At 43.9% G+C, this 20,897-nt stretch overlaps 1 protein-coding gene across 1 annotated transcript; it reads right to left on the bottom strand.

The window, feature by feature from the left end:
- Positions 1 to 430: 430 nt before the first annotated feature.
- On the bottom strand, positions 431 to 19,680 carry HTATSF1 (HIV-1 Tat specific factor 1). The gene is made up of 10 exons (XM_021079891.2): positions 19,486 to 19,680; positions 19,051 to 19,291; positions 17,187 to 17,367; positions 15,944 to 15,991; positions 15,044 to 15,198; positions 12,191 to 12,354; positions 10,765 to 10,864; positions 4,526 to 4,615; positions 3,479 to 3,616; positions 431 to 2,658 (listed from the first exon to the last, which is right to left on the bottom strand). The coding sequence occupies exons 2-10, from the start codon at positions 19,234 to 19,236 to the stop codon at positions 1,438 to 1,440; spliced, it is 2,283 nt and encodes a 760-aa protein (XP_020935550.2). The 5' UTR covers positions 19,237 to 19,291; positions 19,486 to 19,680; the 3' UTR covers positions 431 to 1,437.
- Between the last annotated feature and the right edge of the window lie 1,217 nt (positions 19,681 to 20,897).

Genomic DNA, 20,897 nt, shown 5'->3' with positions numbered 1-20,897 from the left:
GCTGTGATGTAGGCCGGCAGCTACAGCTCCTATTAGAACCCCAGCCTGGGAACCTCCATATGCCGAGTGCAGCCCTAAAAGGCAAAAAAATAAATAAATAAATAAAAAGCCTCCATTTGTGTGTGGAAGATAAAGCATTCTTTCCCTTTCATTTAGAAAACCAATAAATTCCCCAATGAGTTGTGGTAAAATACAATAAATATGGTGTTTAAATGCTTCTGGTTTATCTTTAAAGGGTTTGCAACTTTTCTGTTTTAACTTTCTTCACTTTTTTTTTTTTTTTTTTTGTTACTGGTTTATCCCTGTGAGAAGCCTAAAGACTTTTAATAGATGCCAGACGTCAACTGAAAAGTTCTCAGCGAGCGGGCTTGAAGCACAAAAGCTCTTTTCTGTCTAAAGAGGGTCACGATTACAGTGAGAGACAGTACAATGAAAAAGCACCAACGCAGTTTATTTTAATTCTTCTAATTTATGAGAATAACATCTTAACACTACATGAGAAGTCAGTTCATCAATACTGAATTTGGAAAGCACAATCAAAAAAGACCCGATTTCTTTTTACTGGGACTATACAACTTAGCCTAGTACTAGGTACTATGAATCTAGAACAAAATCAAAAACAAAAAACTGAAATAGACATGACAAAAGTTCTTAAACGCCAAGGGATTCATGAACCTCCCCAAACTGTATACAAAAGCTTGTGTAGTGTGTGCATACATTTTCTGGGGAAAGGTCCTGTAACTTTAATCAACTTCTAGAGGGGTCCAAACAGTACACAGCAGAATTCTCATCTGCTCTCTGTATTTTCAATAATGGAAGCTGTGGATCTTGGGAGGTTCACTTTTGCACACTGAAAAGTCAATTTTCATGGGAAGAGGGTAGAAGAGAAAAAGAAAAGTAACCTATGAAAACCGGGCAGGGAAAAACTCCAAAGAAGCAACATACTCTGGTTTAGAGAAGGGAACTGGAGACCTCAGCAGGACCATAAGCTGGAAGCAAGGCGACACCTACAGGGACTTTCTGAGTCCTTAGAAAAACCAAACTTTAGTATGAATAAAGCAACAGCAAGAATTAGAAATGCAATTTAACTCAAGTCCAGTTTTCAGTTTCTGCATATTAACAACTTATTTTTTTATTTTTGAATTATCACAAACTTCAATCAGAATACTTTAAAAAATATTATTCTGCATGCATTTAACAAATATGACAAAGGACAGAGTATCCAGTTTACTTGCATTACGCTATGAAGTTTAAACTGAACAGCCAATTGACAGGTATTTAAAATCATTAAGTACAAGTAACAATGAAAACGCCACTGCATTGATCTGATGGCATCCTACCACTATGCACACGTTCATGTAACTCTACTAGCAATTACCCTGGAGCAGAGGCAAAATGCAGATGGAGCGGGTCTCCCTAAAAAGCAACTTCAAGGGATTAAATATCATCGTCGTCGTCGTCGTCGTCGTCGTCGTCACTGCTGAGGACAAAGCTGCTGCCTGTGGACAGGGGCCCTTCCTCCTTAACATCCCCTAAGCCACCCACAGTCCCTCGCTCGTCAGAATCTTCGAACAGCTTATCACTAGAATCGTCATCAAACAACTTCTCGTTGGAATCGTCGTCTTGGAACATCCTGTCATCTGTGTCTTCACCCTCCTTGGCATCTACGTCTTCCTCGTCGTCTTTTCCGTCTGAATCTTCAAACACCTTTTCATCCGCGTCGTCGTCTTCGTCCCTTTCATCAGCATCTTCTGGCCCCTTTTCTTCGGCATCCTCTTCGTCCTCCTTTTCGTCCGACTCATCGTCGAACACTTTTTCATACGCATCCTCCTCCTCTTCCTTCTCCTCGGACTCTTCGTCCAACTCTTTCTCGGAGTCTTCCTCATCGAACACCTTGCCGGAGCTGTCGTCTCCGAGCTCGGACTTTTCTGAGTCATTGTCCTCCGGCTCTCTGCCAGGAGCGGCTTCCTTCGGTCCCCCGTCGGAGGCGCCGTCCTCAACGCCCTGCCCCAGGCCGTTCTCGCCCGAGCCGGCCTCACGCTGCGGGTCCGGGTCCGGGTCCGGGTCCGAGCAGCGGTCTTCGGACTCGCGCTCCGAGTCGCCGCCGCCGTCTGCGGCCGCCTCCGGCTCAGGCTCCCCGCCCGGGCCCTCCGCCTCCGGCTCCCTCTCCAGGCCGTTCTCTTCGGGGGCCGTTTTGAGCCTCTTCGTTCTGGATTCTCGTCCGGAGCCGTTCTCCTTGGCCTCCTGGGCCGGAGGGGCCCCCTCCGGCCCTTTCCCGGCGCCGCCCTCCGCGCCCGCGGGGCAGCCCGCCTCCCGCTCCCTCGGGGGGCGGCCTTCTCCAGCCTCCTTGTCAGGGCCACTTTCTTTAGCGTCTGTTCCCGAAGCGGCTTCTTCAGCTTCACCCCCATCTTCTGGCTTTTCAAACTTCTTTGCATCTACAGCTTCTTCCAACGCCTGCTCAGTCGCGGCTTCTGGAACATTCGCTCCAGGTGCGCCAGGGCGCTGTGAGAAATGCCTGGCTCTCGAAGGCCCGGCCCTTTCGGGAGCACAGGCAGCAGCGGCGGCGGCCCGAGGAGGGCCGCTGTTGGCCTCGGGGGCGTTGAGGAAAGCCTCCCAGCCCCGCAGCCTCTCCTCCCTTTCTCTCGTGCTCTCCTCCACCTGTGTGCACACACGGAAACCGCTGTTACCTTACGGACCGAGGGATGGGTTAGGCAAAGAGAAGCAACAGTGTCTCTGAGCAATCCAACTGCCGTCGAAAGCACCTGGTTTTATATGGCATCCCGTTTAGGAAATTAAAGCAATTCCCAATCTTCAGTTTCCAAAACTCTCCATCTTGATTTACTAGAGTTGACCTTAAGAGCATTTAAATAAATGCCCAATCCCAGAACACTGCAGAAACGTCTCATCAACTAAAAAAGTTAATAACTGAATGCTGCCTGTACTTTACAACCCAGAAAGGAAGAGAAACGCTTTGGTTTAATGGGTTCTTTTCTTATTGCCATTTTTAGCAAGCCCTAAGATTTCAGACTTATAAACTGAAAGACTCAAACATTTTGCTGTCTACACTCTGAACGTAAAGAGTTATTTAAAAGAAGCACTGTTGGAGTTCCCGTCGTGGCGCAGTGGTTAACGAATCCGACTAGGGACCATGAGGTGGTGGGTTCGGTCCCTGCCCTTGCTCAGTGGGTTAATGATCCGGCGTTGCTGTGAGCTGTGGTATAGGTTGCAGATGCAGCTCGGATCTGGCATTGCTGTGGCTCTGGCGTAGGCTGGTGGCTACAGCCCTGATTCGACCCCTAGCCTGGGAACCTCCATATGCCACGAGTGCAGCCCTAGAAAAAGGCAAAACAAAAAAATAAAAGAAGCACTGAGACATTAAAGAGATTAAAGAGAACCCAAAACTTATGTGAAAAACTGCTAGAACAGTATTTGTTGGAAATGAAACAATTCATGTGCCCGTGACAGTTGCAGAGCTCACCTGATAATCTGTAGTCCCATCCCACGCCTCGGCAGTGATCTGACGGCCACCAAACCACCTCCCATCAAGGGTCTGAATACAATAATCAGCTTCCTCCGGCTCCCTAAAGGACACAGAGGCCACGCCATCCGGGTGTCTCTACAAAGATAGGAACAGAAAAAGGAATGAATGGAGAGATTTAAAGTGAGACATACACATGCGACAAAGTAGGTAAGTAGCATTCTTTCTGATCATTTGAGCTAAAGATTTTAAGTATGAAGTCTTTCTTCCCTTTCATTCCAGCCAGTGACGTGCAGCTAGCTGCTTCATTAGCTTATTAACCTCGGCTAGCAAAAACCAGGCCTGATATCCTTGCAAGTGTTTCTGTTGATAACACTGTCTGATGAGAGGCAAAACAGTATGGTCATTGAGAATGTGGGCTCTGAAGTTGAAGAGCCCTGGGATTAAATCCTGGCTCTGCCACCGACCTTGGGCAAGGTGCTCAATCTCTAAATTTCCTTATCTGGGAAATGGGTAAATAAATAAAATGGGTAAAATAGCACCTATCTACCCCAGAAGACTGTGAGGATTCAATGAGACAACAGGTCAAGTAGCTGTAGGTCATGCCATCAATAAATGGTGACTCTTAATTATGCGTCAATTTTGGATGTAAAAAAAAGGTGAGAAGGGGAACACAGGGGAGAGTCTTTTTCTTGATTGTTCTTCTCCAAATATGTGAGAGGAACTAACAAAGAAGGGGAAATGTGGGCAAATGGGGAACCATAAGCTCTTGTACACATTTCTTGAACTTTCTTTCACCTGATTATATACTCCAGAGTGATGAGCAAGGAAAATAACCAAGGCATACCGAGTCTATCAAAGCCTTGGCCTGTCATCCACGTTCATCTAATTATACCGTGTAATACCGCTAACAGATAATCACCAGATAACAGACCTACTATATAAAAACATGAATCTAACAGTTGAGGCCATACTGACATTTGTTAATAACTTACTAAAATGGAAGAAAGGTGCTTTAGGAATCATTTGTCCAAGCCATGAACTTACATCAAAGAGAAGGAGCTTCCTAATTTGTCCAAACTTTGAACACTCTACTCGAAGGTCTTCTCTGATCTCATTCAGCACCAGTGGATCATCCTACAAAAACACACTTGATTAAAACCAGTTTGCCCCCTTCTTTAAGTATAAATGCTGAGAATCAAATTTCTTACTTTGGCAAACCAACAAATAAAAAAAGGGATTTGCTTAAGGTTAGCTATGTTTGTCTGCACTCTACAAAATTTAAAAAAAATCAAATTCAAATGAAGTTAGACTACCACGGCTGCTGCTACTACAGGTCTGCCCTGCTTTGAGCCGGGGAATGGACAGCCACGGGAGGCAGCAGCAGGCGTCACAGTGGCAGAGGAGAGGGAAGGGAAGGAAGTGTCCGTGGAACTCGACACAGCAGCAGCTGTAAAGGCAGGAGAAGGCCTGCGGCCCACAGGAAGTCAGAGGTTGCGAATTCCTCGGTTCTGCACGCACACCACACTGACTGTCCCGATGAGAATCCTCTGCTTTGTGTTTTGTGTGGTTTCCCATTTACAGAACGTGATGGGGAGAGGTACACCTTCATTGATGAAGTGTTCTAAGATTATTCTTTGTGCTTCCAAGACTCTATTTTAACTCCCGGAGTAAACCTCCCTTATAAGGATCCCTATTCCTCTTGCCTCCTACCACCCTGCAACAGGACCACACCGACAGGGAGCTGCTGTTAAGCACACAATGAAATAGGTTCTCAGCTGGGGCTTTCCTGCAACTATGAGTCTATGAAGAACACATAGAGTCTCCCCCTCTACCCACAGCATGTGGAAGTTCCCAAGCTGGGGACTGAACCTGCACTGCTGCAGAGACAATGCTGGATCCCTAACCTGCTGCGCCACAGCGGGAACTCTGACTTACACTTTTTAGGAAGCATTTGAATTCATCTATTCACAGGCTTCTCTTTTCCTCACCAACTAAAGAGGAACAGGAAAAATGACAAGTGGCCTTTCCTTCCTAAGGTTCTATCAAAAAGCAAAAACAAACAACTGGTAGGCAGTTAATGAAATCAAACAAAAAAATCAAAAATATAAAATCCTATAAATCTGAGGCTTCTAAAACTATAGCAGGCAGGACTCTGGACTTCTCCCACTTATATGATCTAACTTTGGAGAATATGCCAAATTATTTTATACCGAATTCTCAGACCGGAGAGGAATGAGGAATGGAGCATAGGAGTCATTTGGTAAAGTTATGCGGTGGCTTTTATGAGTGGGGGGGAAGCTCCTATCAGATTGTGTGCTTTCCGCAGGCAGGAATCTAGTTTGACTGATTTTTGATTCCCTCACAGAATACAGCACAGTCTCACATAATGAACAGTCAATAAAAGCTTTTTCAGAGTTTGATAAACTGTCCCTAATACTTCCTTCCATTTTATTTACCAAGGGAAATCAGGATTACATTAGAAACAGACACAAATTATTTCAAAATATTTGATAAATGTCAGTGTGCTTTCATTGTAGGGGGAAGGAGCATTATCTTCTTTCATTTCTTTATCAAGTCTCAGTGGCTTTCCTACAAGGATATAAAATTTTAGCCAGTATTCCCCAACCACTGTTTTCATTTTTACCAGCTTCAAAAACAAATGTATGCTACATACCATGAGGCTTAAAGACAGTAACTCCTTCCTCTGGGAAAGACCTTTAACCAAGCTAAGCATGAATTTTTTTTTTTTTTTTTTTTTTTTGCTTCTTAGGGCCACACCTACATCATGTGGAAGTTAACTGGCTAGGGGCTGAACTGGAGCTGTAGCTGCCACAGTCACAGCAACATGGGATCTGAGCCGCGTCTGTGACCTACACCACAGCTCATGGCAACGCTGGATCCTCAACCCACTGAGCAAGGCCAGGGATCCAACTTGCATCCTCATGGATACTACCGCTGAGCCACAGTGGGAACTTCCAGAATGAAAGTTTTTTAAAGACAACACTTTGCAAGCAATAGACCTAAGACTAAACTCAGACTGATACACTGAAACCTTCTGCCGTCATTGTTCAGAATTTTTTTTCCAGAGTGGTGTTTTATTTTCCCAGGAACAAACCATTATTTCTCATTCCTTTCCAATCTAAACTTGCACTGTCCAAGACAGTAGCCACTAACCACACGTGGCTATGGAGCACCTGAAATGTGGCTGGTCCAAACTGAGGTGCGCTGCAGGTGTGAAATAAACACTGGAGTTTGAAATTTTTGTCCTTCACTGGACAGCACTAGCACACACAGTGAGAAACCTACCTGTACATCTGAGTTTTGGTTCTTCATCTCTTGGTATTCATATTTGCCAGGCATGAATTTTTAAACAAGGCTTTGAATTAAATACTGAAACCCCCCTAAAGTTACATTTAAAATATTAGCCTTCATTGTTGACCCTGATACCAAAGAGTATTTTTAGGTGTTTTGATTCTAATACCACTCAACTGTTTAAAATAAAAATACACACGCATACCTTGGAGACATCACAGGCTTGGTTCCAGACTAGCGCAATAAAGCAAATATCGCAAGAAAGCACGTGGCGAAATTTTTTTGGCTTTCCAGTTATGTTGACATTATACTGTAGTCTATTGAGTGTGCAACAGCATTAATCTAAAAAAAGTCTCAATTAAAAAATACTTCATTGCGGAGTTCCCGTCGTGGCTCAGTGGTTAACGAATCCGACTAGGAACCATGAGACTGCAGGTTCGATCCCTGGCCTCGCTAGTGGGTTAAGGATCTGGCATTGCCGTGAGCTGTGGTGTAGGTCGAAGATGCAGCTCGGATCTGGTGTTGCTGTGGCTCTGGCACAGGCCGGCAACAATAGCTCCGATGAGACCCCTAGCCTGGGAATCTCCATATGCCACAGATGCGGCCCTCAAAGAAAAGACAAAAGACAAAACAAACAAACAAAAAAACCCAAAAAACTTCATTGCTAAAAAATGCAAACCTGAGCCTTGAGCAAATCAGCCTTCAGCAAGTCACAGGAATAACACCAAAGATCACTGATCACAAATCACCAGAGCAAATATAATAATGATGAAAAAGCTTGAACTATTGCGACTATTACCAAAACGTGACACAGAGAAATGGAAGTGAACAAATGCTATTTGAAAAATGGCACAGACTTGCTCTACACAGGGGAGCCATGAAGCTTCGATATATATATATATATATTTTTTTAAAAGACAGTACCTGCAAAGTGCAGTAAAGTGAAGCACAATAAAACAAAGTATGCCTGTGTCTGTATTTCATCTCCCTAAATCTGATTTCTTTCTGATACCCAGGGTAACCTGAAAATTCAGTCTTTATTTTCCACTACAAAGCTCTATGCTGAAGTCTATTCTTCAGATTCATATGAAATCTTCAGAGAAATCAAACACTCCCCCAAAACATCCAATGAATGCAGTTTTCCTGTTGAACACCTCTATCCAGAGCTATATTCTGTCCATACCAGCGCTAACAGAACGTCCCATGGCGATAGCAATGAATAGCTCCATTGTCCAATACAGTAGCTACCAGCCACATGTGGCTAGTACAAGCGCAAAACTGAAGTTTTTGTTTTAATTAAATTTAAATAACCACATGTGGCTAGAGTCTCACGTACTGGACAGTCTACTACAGTAGACAGGTCTACACTGATACGCCTTCAGGTTCAAACCCGGACAGAGCAAAAAAAACAAGAATTGGTGACAGGGTCTCATCAAGCTCGTCAGACCACACAAGACCTGGCAAATGGGCAACAAGAATGGCACCTGTGAACTCTGCAGCCCATCACTGCCCTCCCAGCCTTTGTGGCATAACTGCAAACTTTCCTTCATTTTCAGAGATGCTAAAGAGGAAAGGTTTTATTCATTGAGTGAACGAAAAGACTCTACTTATGAGTAAAAGGGGTTTCATTCAATCATTCTTTCACTTTTTCGTATAAATATTGAGGGCCTATTAATACATATTGAGAGCCTACTGTAGGCCAAGCATGATCTGAAGCACTGGGAATATAACTGCAAATCAGGTAGACAGAGCCCTTGGCCTCATGGAACTCACATTCTAGCTATGAGTAAAATAAAATAGGGTAATATAAAGGCTCTATTAACTCCAAAGTATAATCTATACTAAACCAATATAGGAGTTTTTTTTTAGACAAAAAGAATTTACAAGCATGGGTGTTCCTGTCATGGCTCGGTGGTTAATGAACCCGACTAGAATCCATGAGGACGCAGGTTCAAGCCCTGGCCTTGCTCAGTGGGTTGAGTGTATCCAGTGTTGCCGTGAGCTGTGGTGTAGGTTGTAGACACAGCTCGAATCCCACATTGCTGTGGCTGTGGTGTAGGCTGGCAGCTATAGCTCCCATTCGACCCCTGGCCTGGGAACCTCCATATGCCATGGGTGCGGCCCTAAAAAGACAAAAAAAAAAAAAAAAAAAAAAGGAATTTACAAGCATGAAACTTAGAAATATTTACTGGAGGGGAGTTCCCATAGTGGCGCAGTGGTTAACGAATCCGACTAGGAACCATGAGGTTGCGGGTTCGGTCCCTGCCCTTGCTCAGTGGGTTAACGATCCGGGGTTGCTGTGAGCTGTGGTGTAGGTCGCAGACGCAGCTCGGATCCCGCGTTGCTGTGGCTCTGGCGTAGGCTGGAGGCTACAGCTCCGATTTGACCCCTAGCCTGGGAACCTCCACATGCCGCGGGAGCAGCCCTAGAAAAGGCAAAAAAAAAAAGACAAAAATATTTACTGGAGGGAAATTGCAGGGGTCAAGAAAGAATAAATTAAGTCTGCTAAGGATGATAGCTAGACTTAGATTAGGTGTCTCGATGAGCAGGTAGGAGGCAGTAGCAGGTCAAGGTAATTACACAACAGACTTGGATTTGCAGAAGTCCCAGATACTTAATGAATTAAGTTTGCATTTATATTCACCGTCAAGTGATAGGAGTATGGAATGCTATGAATCAAGGATCTCAAGTCACAGAAATTACTCAGTCACCTAATTAAAAATAACAATTATTTACCAGGGAAATAAAATTCTGAAGTTGTACCTACTAGGCTAGATACCAAGAACCATCTACGCATGCCTTTCAAAGCCCCATCCAACAGGGACAGCATTTCAAAAAGCATCTAGTGCACACGTGTCCATGTGTGTTTTTTCAACACCCTCCATTGTCCCTGGAGTCTAAAGTAGCTCGGCCATATTTCGAGATTCCTCAGGATTCTAGTCAGAAGAGACATCAATCATTACAAACAGACCACATGTACTCCCCCAATGGCGTCGAAAGATGCGGGGATGCCACGCGTGCACAGGAAACGTATCACATCACTATTAGATATGAAGTTCCGCAGGCCATTCGGGGGCCCTCTCTGAGGGGCTTGAACGATACTGCCATGCTGATTCTGTTTAAACGCACAAAAGGAGCAAGAGTGGGCTCTGGCTGCCGCTAGACCATTTGTAAACCTAGAATTTTACATTATGAACATTTTTCTCTTATGTGTAACTCGTTATCATTAACTTTAGAATCCAAGAAGAGAATAAAGAATTGTTCTTCCATGAATGATCTCATCAGCCTATGGGAAACACCGAGATGAGAACAAGAGGCGGAATGCCACACAACCACACAACGTACCCTGTGGCAATTTGCATTCCTTAACCCTCACTTGCAGCTCTTCCTCCTTTATCTGCTTTGATTTGCTGTTCCTGGAAGCTTTCAGGGACATTAGGTATTATAAAGTCCTCTTAATAGCCACTACAGAGTTTTGTAAAAATTAGGTCTTGAAAAAAACAAACAAAAACCCAACCTCCGCGACTTAAATGTCAGGGGCTGTAGTTCATTAACCCAAGGCTCTTGAGGATCAAACTTTTAGGACTAAGGTGAAGTTTTCATTTCCAAGTGGGAAACTGGTCCGCTTCACCAAAATCAGCCTGTATTGTTGAACTGCACTCAAAAGCCACAGGCAAGTCCCATAAGTCTTTTAAAGATTAGATTTTTAATCACTTCCCATACCAAGTAGCTGCGTTTGTGGCCACAGTAAGAGTATATTAAACAGGCTTATCTGGGATACAATGAAAAGAGGACAGGGCTAAACCTGGGAAAATCCGAAGCCTTCGACTGATTCTTAGCTCTCTTTTCCTACTTCGACGACTACTGAAGTGTGCAAGATGTGACATGAGAAAGACGAGGCGAGGCGAGCTCCGGGCTCCCTTGAAAGAAAGCGTATCTATGTTTCCGCCAGTAAGAATACTGCTTCCTACCTCAAAATCCATAGGATGAAACATATTTTTGATGATGACAACTCGCTCATGGCGCATTCGGGATGGGCCTGCTCTTCTCTCAGGTCTCCAGTCCAACTGCCTGACGAGACAAAGCAGGAACAAGAAGCTGTGAATTTTGTTTCAGACTCGGAGAGAAGGAAAAATGAGCTATTAACATAATTCTTCATTGGGTATTTAATAATGATAATTAGTTGATTCCTGAACAACAATGTATATTTAAGTCACAGTTCCATTAGAACTTTCCGAAATGAAAATAACGGGCAGGTGAAACGCAGATCCAGCATCTGAAACGTCCGGAATATGAATTTTTTTCAGAACTGCTGTCTGATTATAAACATCCCAATGAGACTCCTGAAAAACTGCTAATTATTTAGCATCTATGACTATCTACCTCTACTTGGAAGCCAAGAAAATGTGCAAATTGTACTGGTTTTTAGGCATTTTATGATTATAGAGAACAAACGGCATTGAAATATATAAAACTACTCACTCTGTTACAATCTTAAGTTTTACTGATTTTGTTTATAAAATTTCTAGGTATCTATTTTAACTATTCCTGTAAAAACTGTAGGCATCACAACTAAATGCTTTTATGATTATTTTATCATTAGTGTAAGTATAGTGTTACAAGTGTTATTAGGATTCACTGTTAAAAGTACTTATCATTTTGACTAATTTCTTTCTTTTTCTTTCTTTTTTTTTCCCCTCTTGTGGCCACCTGGCAGCATATGGAGTCCCCAGGCCAGGGATCAGATCTGAACCAGTTGTGACCTACACCACAGCTGCAGCAACGCTGGATCCTTTAACCTACCATGTCAGGCCAGGGATCAAACCTGCATCCTGGTGCTGCAGAGACCCCACCAATCCCATTGTGCCACAGCGGGAACTCTTAATTTCTTAAAATCAGTGTATTTCAAAAAAGCATGTTAAATAAATGCATTAATAGAAACTTGATGACATCATGTATATACTATATACAATCAGACACCGTATATGATAAAATGATAAAACCTATCATTCCTAATTTCTAACTTCTACTAACAAACCTGTATGTAAAAGTTTAGGTTCTGGTATAGCTGATTCCAACCCCCATGAAAAATGAACTGATGGCTCTGGTACATAAATATAAACCATCTTATTTAATCTGACATTCAACATTTTCCACAGAGATGGCTTTCTTATTTCATTTAAGCCTCCATTATATAAAAATGAACACCCCAGAAAATGAAAAACCCCACCACTGCTAAATCATCCTATTACACAGCGAGATGCTGATGATCTAATAAAATTGTTTAAAAATAATTTGTAGGCTATTTCATGGGACAAAATCAGGTGAAAAATATTAAAATATACTCTAGGATATTTATATGAAATTTTTCAAACAGGAAAAAAAAACAACACAAACTTTTGTTGCATAGACAGCTTTTTCTTGTAGTCTTTGCACTTCTTCTTCTTCTTTGAGGCATCATATTCCCCCTTCAGTTGAAACTTTGCCACCTCCACATGTAATTTGTAGCCTCTGATTTCATCTTCATCCAAAAGTTTTAATGCAAGATCCACAGATTCTCTCTTTATAAAGGGAAAATAAGATACAGTCAGTAAGTTACACATTGAAATGAAACTTCATGAAACTTAAGATGAATGATGACTATACATAACATTTTTCTTTCTTTTTACAGCTACACCTGAGGCACATGGAAGTTTCCAAGCTAGGGGTCGAATCTGAACACAGCCACGGCAACACCAGATCCAAGCTGTATCTGTGACCTATGCTGTAGCTGGCAGCAATGCCGGATCCTTAACCCACTGAGCGCGGCCAAGGATCGAACCCGCATTTTCAAAGAGACAACATTGGGTCCTTAACCAACTGAGCCACAATGGGAACTTCAAAATAAAGATTTAAATGTAACTACCTACACTGGAATAAAGAACTCTAGAATGCGTACTGGGAAACTTGCATTTAAGACGTAGCTGTCTCCAACCAGTTCTGTGAACCTAGGCAAGTTATTTAAGCTCCCTGAACCATAACTTCTTCATGTGTATAAACGGGAATGGAAACGGCTTCTTTGCAGGGTTCCTGACGAAATTAAATAAAAGGTTACAAAGGATAGCGACTGGCATACAGCAAGTGTTCAATGAGTGATACCATTACTAGAATAGTAGGTTTGCCTCTTGGAATCTCAATGAGGCAAATGGACTTGCATGATTTCTAGGGTATAGTCCAGTTTTAAAATTCTAAAAGGTTCTTAAAGACCAGATGACTCAAGGAACTGGGAATAGCACAGCCAGCCTTTAATTTTTTTGTTCACCAGTTAAAACGTAGAAATATAATGGGGAGAAGATGATTATCTGGCAGCTTGAGCATGACACACATTTGTGGATCCCGGGTCCCATACAAAGGGGGCAGCTGTCAGCCCCACACAGATTCAAAGATCTGAGGATCTGAGAACTCAAAAGGACAACTGAACTCAGCCACACAATCAAATATGGATCCTGGAACAATTAACTATATTCTTCTGGAATTCAATTTACTGGTTTGCCAATCTTGCACTTTTATCAGTCATAAGTTTTACATATGAAGGTTGTCAAAACCTCATTCTTCTCCTTGAATTCCTTTTTTCTTTTTAGGGCTGCACCCATGGCACATGAAAGTTCCCAGGCTAGGGGTCAAATTGGAGCTACAGCTGCTGGTCTATACCACGAACACAGCAATGCAGGATCTGAGCCGCATCTGCAACCTATATCATAGCTCACAGCAATGCCGGATCCTTAACCCACTGGGCGAGGACAGGGATCGAACGCGCACCCTCATGGATACTAGCTGGTTCATTACTGCTGAGCCACGACGGGAATGCCCTAAAAAAATTTTTTTTGTCTTTTTAGGGCCGCTCCAGTGGCATATCGAGGTTCCCAGGCTAGGGGTCTGATTGGTGCTGTAGCTGCCGGCCTACACCACAGCCACAGCAACTCGGGATCAGAGCCACATCTTCGGCCTACACCATAGCTCACAGCAATGCCAGATCCGCAACCCACTGAGTGAGGCCAGGGATCGAACCTGCAACCTCATGGTTCCTAGGATTCGTTTCCACTGTGCCACAACGAGAACTCCCCTAAAGATTTTAAAAGCCAATCAAACCTCCCAAGAATCCGTTCACAGAGTTTTAGTAATCCTTCAATAATTTACAGAGCACTCAATCTCCTTACACTTGAAACTTTCATAAATATCTCCCTTATAATGGTCATACTCGCATATGATCCCATCATGTTCAAGAACCAGGTCAAAAACCTATCTTCCCAAAAGCTGTCAGCTTAACCCTACATTGCTCGGATTTCCCTGAAACGTTGTATACTCGCAACACACGCACGATGTTGGTACTGTTGTTCTACCGCTTTGATTTTCCCTTGTAATTCTTTTCTGTTTCTATGGCAATGTACGTGCCATCACTGTCCCCATTTCTTTTGTACCCTGTGGTGAGGCATCATACAATGCTCTTAAGGTGATGGGTGTTTTGAAAATGATGGCTGCCTTTAACACGGAGCTTTCCCCTGTGCAACTCAAGGTACTGTGAACAAGGCTCTGCAAATTTCCGTTACTATCACTCTTCTCTTTCATTCAAAATACATTTCAAAGAAGCAAGCACAGGCTAAGTAAGCACAGGCTATCACCTCCTTTGTGGTCTAATTCAGGGGTCAGAAAACTTTTGTAAAGGGCTAATGAGTAAATACCTTAGGCTGTGTAGGCCACATGGTCTGTAGTTGCAACCATTTAACTCTGTTGTCGAAATGTGAAAGGAGTTACAGACAAATGTGTAAACGAATGAATGGGACCATGTTACTTTAAAACTTTATGTACAAAGACAGGCGATGGGCTGAAGTTTGCCAAACCCTGGTCTAACTCATTCCAAAGGCAAATAAAATGTTACTGCCTGTCTTTGCTTTGTGGATTTGTAGAATGGGTTCTGCACTGATTATGTGCATTTACTCCTAAAAGAATACTCACTGCAAAATCTCTTTAGGACAAAAGAGGCACTTTGGTCATAGGACTTACCTAATGCCTTGACCTGGTAACATATTTTCTCCGAAGAGAAAGTAATGATCTTACCAATATGATACATACAAGCACAACCTGAAATAACAGTTTCCTTCGCATCCTGTTTTGAATAGCTCTCGCTCTTGGTTGTCATCTATGCCAAATTACGGCCCTGGTTCCTGAGTTAAAAATGGAGATAGAAGAAATTTATTTGACTATATAACTAACCTTCAGGTAACAGCAGAGCCCGTCTCCTTTAAGATTTCCTTGATTATCTTTGTAAAGCTTGACCTTAAACTCTTCTGTTTGAGGATCTCTCATAATAATGCCGAACTTAGACATGAGCTGAATAAACTCATCCACTGTAATGTCTGGAGGCAAACCTGTAACATTAGGGGAAGAAAGATTACAGAGGCATCTACAGTAAAGAGCTTACTTAAGGAGTGTAGCAATTAGAATTCTATAACGTAGATGAGTACAATTTTGATTTTCTAAAATATAAGAATAACCCACATCTGGGAGTTCCCGTCATGGTTCCGTGGTTAACGAATCCGACTAGGAACCATGAGGTTGCAGGTTCGATCCCTGGCCTTGCTCAGTGGGTCAAGGACGTGGCATTGTCGTGAGCTGTGGTGGAGGTTGCAGATGCGGCTCGGATCCCGAATTGCTGTGGCTCTGGTGTAGGCCGGTGGCTACAGCTCTCATTAGACCCCTAGCCTGGGAACCTTCATATGCCATGGAAATGGCCCTAGAAAAGGCAAAAAGATAAAAAAAAAAAAAAGAAAAGAATATCCCATATCTATAGACTTGAGAAAATGTCATGTTTTAATGTATTCAAATACACATTACAATCATGCTTTATTTACACCTTGAATCAGTGAATCTGAAGGGCCAAACTGCTATGAGTTACCTAAAGCAGACAAAAAGGGTGGCATGCCAAGTTACATACCCTTAATTTTTCTTAGTTTTGTTCAAAAAAAACCCCCACATATTTCTCAATAATGCAAATGACTGAAAATGACACAATGATAAAAAGTAGAATTTAGAAAAACTAAAAACTACTCCGAAAAAAAAAATCTCAAAATAAAATATTTTCTACTCTAAATTTGGTTAAAAAGGTATACATACCAGACACATAAACATTTGTATTTCTGTCTTCTTCAACATGAAACCATCCTAAAAATCAAAATAAAATAAATAAATAAAACACATGAAAGAAAAGGTAAGAGTCCTATTATGAAACTCTGACAACATGGCAATTTCTCAAAACTTTCAGAAATGTTTTCTGACCCTTAGAACAAGGGTGACTAACTCAAATCGCCATCAGCTTTCAAAGCATTTGGATCTTTGGATAGATAACTAATTTCAGAACCCTGTCTGAAAAAAGATGGCTAGTTTTTCTTGTTTGTTTATGAATCTGATACTACCTTAAAAAACCCTCATCGTTATACTGATTTTAGACCTTGGCGTAAGTTGCTTCTGACTCCAATCTACTGTGTTAGACTTGGCCAAGCTGAAGCAAAATTGACTTGAGTTCAGTTTAATTAAACTCAAAAAATACAAAAAGGAGTTCCCGTTGTGGCTCAGTGGTTAATGAATCCAACTAGGAACCAGGAGATTGCAGGTTCGATCCCTGGCCTTGCTCAGTGGGTTAAGGATCTGGCGTTGCCCTGAGCTGTGGTGTAGGTCACAGACGCGGCTCGGATCCTGCGTTGCCGTGGCTCTGGCGTAGGCCAGTGGCTACAGCTCAGATTCGACCTCTAGCCTGGGAACCTCCATAGGCCACAGGTGTGGCCCTAGAAAAACACCAAAAGACCCAAAAAAAAAAAAAAAAAGCTTAGGAACAGAACTTTATTTTTTTTTATTTTTTGTCTTTTTGCCTTTTCTTGAGCCACTCCTGTGGCATGTGGAGGTTCCCAGGCTAGGGGTCGAATTGGAGCTGTAGCCGCCAGCCTACACCACAGCCACAGCAACACGAGATCCAAGCTGAGTCTGCAACCTACAGCACAGCTCACGGCAACGCTGGATCCTTAACCCACAGAGCAAGGCCAGGGACTGAACCGGCAACCTCATGGTTCCTAGTTGGATTCGTTAACCACTGCACCACGACGGGAACTCCGAGGAACAGAACTTTAGATCATCTCATAATAATAGCACTATTTTGCAAAGGAAGAAACTGAGAATTGAACTGGATTAGATGCCCACAGGATAGTGTGAGAGCCAACATATGAACTTGAATAACAATAACAATAAAAAAGCCAATCTTATAATACTATCAAAGCTATTTTATAATTCTTCAAAAGTAACTATATACGCACACGCTCACATTTTTAATTTTTATACTCAGGTTTTGCAAGCTAAATCCACTTACCTGATTCAGCCTTTCTCTTTTCTCCTTTCTTTCTGGGATCACTGGGTTCAGGGGTTTTCCTTTGCGGAGGCTCCTCTGTGGTCCTAGCACTGACATCCTGGACACTTGCAGCAGAGCTAGACGCACCATCATTAGAAAAGCCGTAATTGGCCTGATATGTAGCAATGAAATCTTCAGTGATCTAAACAAGACATTTAGAATACACACACAGATATTCAAAAATGATTTCTTCCCAGAAAAAGTTTACACTGTGTTAAATAACAGCATATTCAGTTATGCAACCTAACATACAAATGTTTCTGTGGATGACAGTAATTAAAGCATACATGAAAGAACAGTCATCTTACATAGACAGTTGTGCATAAAGTGATAAAAAACTAAGACATAGATACTTGCATTATCAATACCAAAGTCTGAGATACTATAAAAGGCATTTTAAGTGATGTTGGCACCTTTTCCAGTTGTTTTGTTTATGAATTACTATCTCTGCAATCTACTTGACTGAGGCTATAAATAAATATAACAAAGGAAGTACTAGATAACAATAAAACAGAAAAAAAACAATAGTCAACTAATAATCTAACAACAGAATCAAATTTTCTTTTACTATATGGATGAATAAAAGCATATGCACACTAAATATTTAAATACTTGTAGGCACAGAAATCCCAGAATAGAACTGTGATTTAGCATATAAAGAATGGGGCTAATAATGATAAAAACGAAATGCTTATTTTAACTCCATCACTAATTAAATCACATTATCGTCTTAATGTCAGAACAAACCCAACTGACTTCTATCCTCCTGGCTTTTGGGGGGGAAAAGCACAGTTGCACAATGAAAGAAATGTAGTTATATCTTCATACCAATCAATGTTAGGCATATGCAGGAATGAAGAAGATTTAAAAGTTCAAGGTTTGAAGAGGTATGGGCTTTCATAACATAAAAAGACAAAGCCACACATTAATCCATTATCAGACTACTGTTAAAGTGCTCAGAAGGCTGAAGAAACTGCACACTAGCGGGCACTACCATTACAAGAAGTCATACAGTAAGTTTAACGATTTGGACGGGTTGGAACATATACACAAATACGAAATGGGAAAGAAAAAAAGTTGAAATAAATAATTAACAAAAATAACACTCACATTACACAGTGGAGACAGTTTGTATCGGCGGCTTGCAAGTCAATTAGTCTGTGAGTAGTATCCTTTTTTCCCCACCCACATGAGACTGTGATTAACAGGGTACTTTTACCAAAAAGTTTACAGAACCAAGTTTACCATCAGTCATTTCACTTACAAGCTGAAATAAAGTACTTAACAACTTCTAAGTGCTCTAATTAAATATGCACAGATCTTTTCCATCCGCAGTCTGTGCACCTCTAGTCATATTCCTGTGGTGATATGATTCAAACATACATGTCCAGGGACAAAATTTAATAGAAAGTAAAAAGAGGCGCAAAGTTTAATCAGTAAAGATCTATCAACTGCGACTTCTTTCTGTCCCAAATCAGTAAGTTGCATTTTGCACACAGTACTTCAGCTAAATATCTGAATTCCTAGGATAAGTGAGGTTGGCTTCCTGAGATTAACAGCTACTAAATTTGCTCTTGGTGTTTTTTCCTCTTTGCAATAAAAAGCAGTCACCAATGCAATAACCAACTGTGACCTTCACAGATAAAATCAATCTCCCTAAAGATTTCGGTTCCTTTACACGTCGGTTCTGCTAGACACAACAAAAAGAAACGTCACTATCCAGAGGGGCTCTAACCCAGGAGCTCGGCAAAGAAAACGTGAAAGGAGCGCCACGCGAGGCTGGCCAGGAGGGACCGCTTTGCAGTGGCGCCCGCGCGACTCTTACCTTGGGGAACCAAGCCTTCTTGTCCAGGTCCCACTCGTACGGGGTGTCAGCCGGCTGCTGCCCGAAAGAATCGGTTTCTCCACCGGGATCTTTCTGGGTGTCGCCGTCCTTGGTGTCTCCGTACAATTCTTGCATTCGCAACTGCTCATCAAACTCATCATTCGCATCCAAGTTGTTGCCGCTCATGTTGCCGACTTAGCCCAGGGGCAGGGTCTGAGAGAGCTAAGAGGCCGAGCTGATGCTGGAGGGCAATAGAGAAAGAGAGGTCGGCCGCGCTCAACCCGCGCCCCACCGCCCCCCGGCCCGCCTCCCCGCGGCGCCCCAGCAGCCCCCGGGAAGTCGGGGCCGCTCGCTGGACGCGCCGCCCCCCGCTCCGCCCGCCCCCTGCGCGCGCGCGCGCGCCGCTGCTCCCCGCCCCGCCGCGCCACCGCCCACCTCGCTCGCCCCGCCGGGCCTCGCCGCCGCCGCCGCCGCCGCTCGATCCAGGGCGCGGCGGGAGCGCGCGCGCGCGCCACCGCCGCCGACCGGGTCTGAGGCGACTGCGGCTCCCGCGGCCACGTCCGGAAACCACTTGAAAACGAAGGCCCGCTCAGGCTGACGCAGTCGCCATTGTCGGAGCGTCGCGACGTCGCGGGTCGCGCCGACACGCCCCCAGTGGCGTCAACAGGCGTCGACGCGGCTCGGCGGCGTGGGGCTCCGGGGGCGGGGCAACGGGGGCTGCGCAGCTGCCCGCGGGGATGCCCACGTGGGTCGCCACGGCGCGGGCCCGCGTCGCCTCGGGGACTTTGGGCTCCGCGGGGGCCGCGGCGGGCCGCGGCGGGCCGGGGCCGGGCGGTAACCCGAACGCGTGGGACGTTTCCCACTCGGCCGGCGCCGGGGCGGGCGTCCGGGCGGCCGCCATCTTGGGGGAGTAGACGGGGCGGGCGGGCCAGGTCCGGCTGCGAGAAAAAGATGCGCCTCCTTCGCCCCAAAGCCCCTCCTCCGCGTGGAAACAGGGCTTTTACTTGTTTCGTTACGATTTTCGTACAAGAGGTGCCAGCTCTTGTTCATGTTTCTAGCCCGATCTCCTAGCCCGGGGTCTGGTGTCTAGTGCGTGTGTGGTGCGTGATTGAATGAAAGAATGCACGAAGGATGGGTGGAAGGACCATCCTTTGCCAAGCCTCAGCTCCTTTTTTTTTTTTTAAATCTCTCCGGAGCTTTTCTCAGTCTCTGGAAAGGAATGGCAGCAGTTGCCTGCCCCCAGTACTCCATAATTCAGACGTGCTCAAGCTCCAAACCGGAAACTTTAACCTCCAGTGTACATACTACCTTTACGGCCCGGCTGACATCTTTTTTTGGCCTTTTAGAAAAAACATGCGTGCATTAGCACTTGCATGCGTTTTTATAATATAGATAACACGAGTTTTGTTAGGCTCATTTAAGCATTGCTAAATATTTCTTCCAGGATCCTAAAATAGTATACAGCTGTTTTCAGCAATGTGTTATTGGGCTCCCATTTCATTCCTGAGCGAGTTCACAGCATAGGTGACAATATGCTGCACAGCTCTGCTGCACGTGACACTGAGCACCTGCTATATCCACAGGCCCCTCTGAGCAGGTGGCCAAAAAGTTTCCTGATGCTTGGGTCCCACGCGACCCAGCCAAAGTCTACCCAGAGGCCTGTGACCTGGTGGGGAAACCCCGCATTCTAGACTGACTTTGACTCAATGAGCCCCTCCCAGAGAGAGGGATGAGACTGGAACAGACAGGGACAGGGTCAGAGTAGCCCAGAAGCAGGGAGGTCCACATAGGGAAGGTAGTAAGCGAAACAGGCCTTCTGTGGAGAAGTTCTCCAGGGGTGAGGGGAG

This window comes from Sus scrofa, chromosome X, assembly GCF_054392235.1.
Source record: "Sus scrofa isolate SSC_HxYL_T2T_F1_AM1 chromosome X, Sscrofa_HxYL_maternal_Yorkshire_Landrace_v2.0, whole genome shotgun sequence".
In the NCBI taxonomy this organism is placed as follows: Eukaryota; Metazoa; Chordata; class Mammalia; order Artiodactyla; family Suidae; genus Sus; species Sus scrofa.
This window is presented reverse-complemented; position numbering and strand designations above follow the sequence as displayed.

Bases quoted from the DNA above. Each gene is read 5' to 3' on its own strand.
- HTATSF1 (XM_021079891.2), bottom strand. From the start codon at position 19,236: ATGAGCGGCAACAACTTGGATGCGAATGATGAGTTTGATGAGCAGTTG. The intron at 15,992-17,186 runs GTAAGTGGATTT...TTTGATTTTTAG, and splicing joins AAAGAGAAAGGCTGAATCAG to GATGGTTTCATGTTGAAGAA. The intron at 10,865-12,190 runs GTTTGTGTTGTT...TTGTCTCGTCAG, and splicing joins AAGCTGTCTATGCAACAAAA to GCAGTTGGACTGGAGACCTG.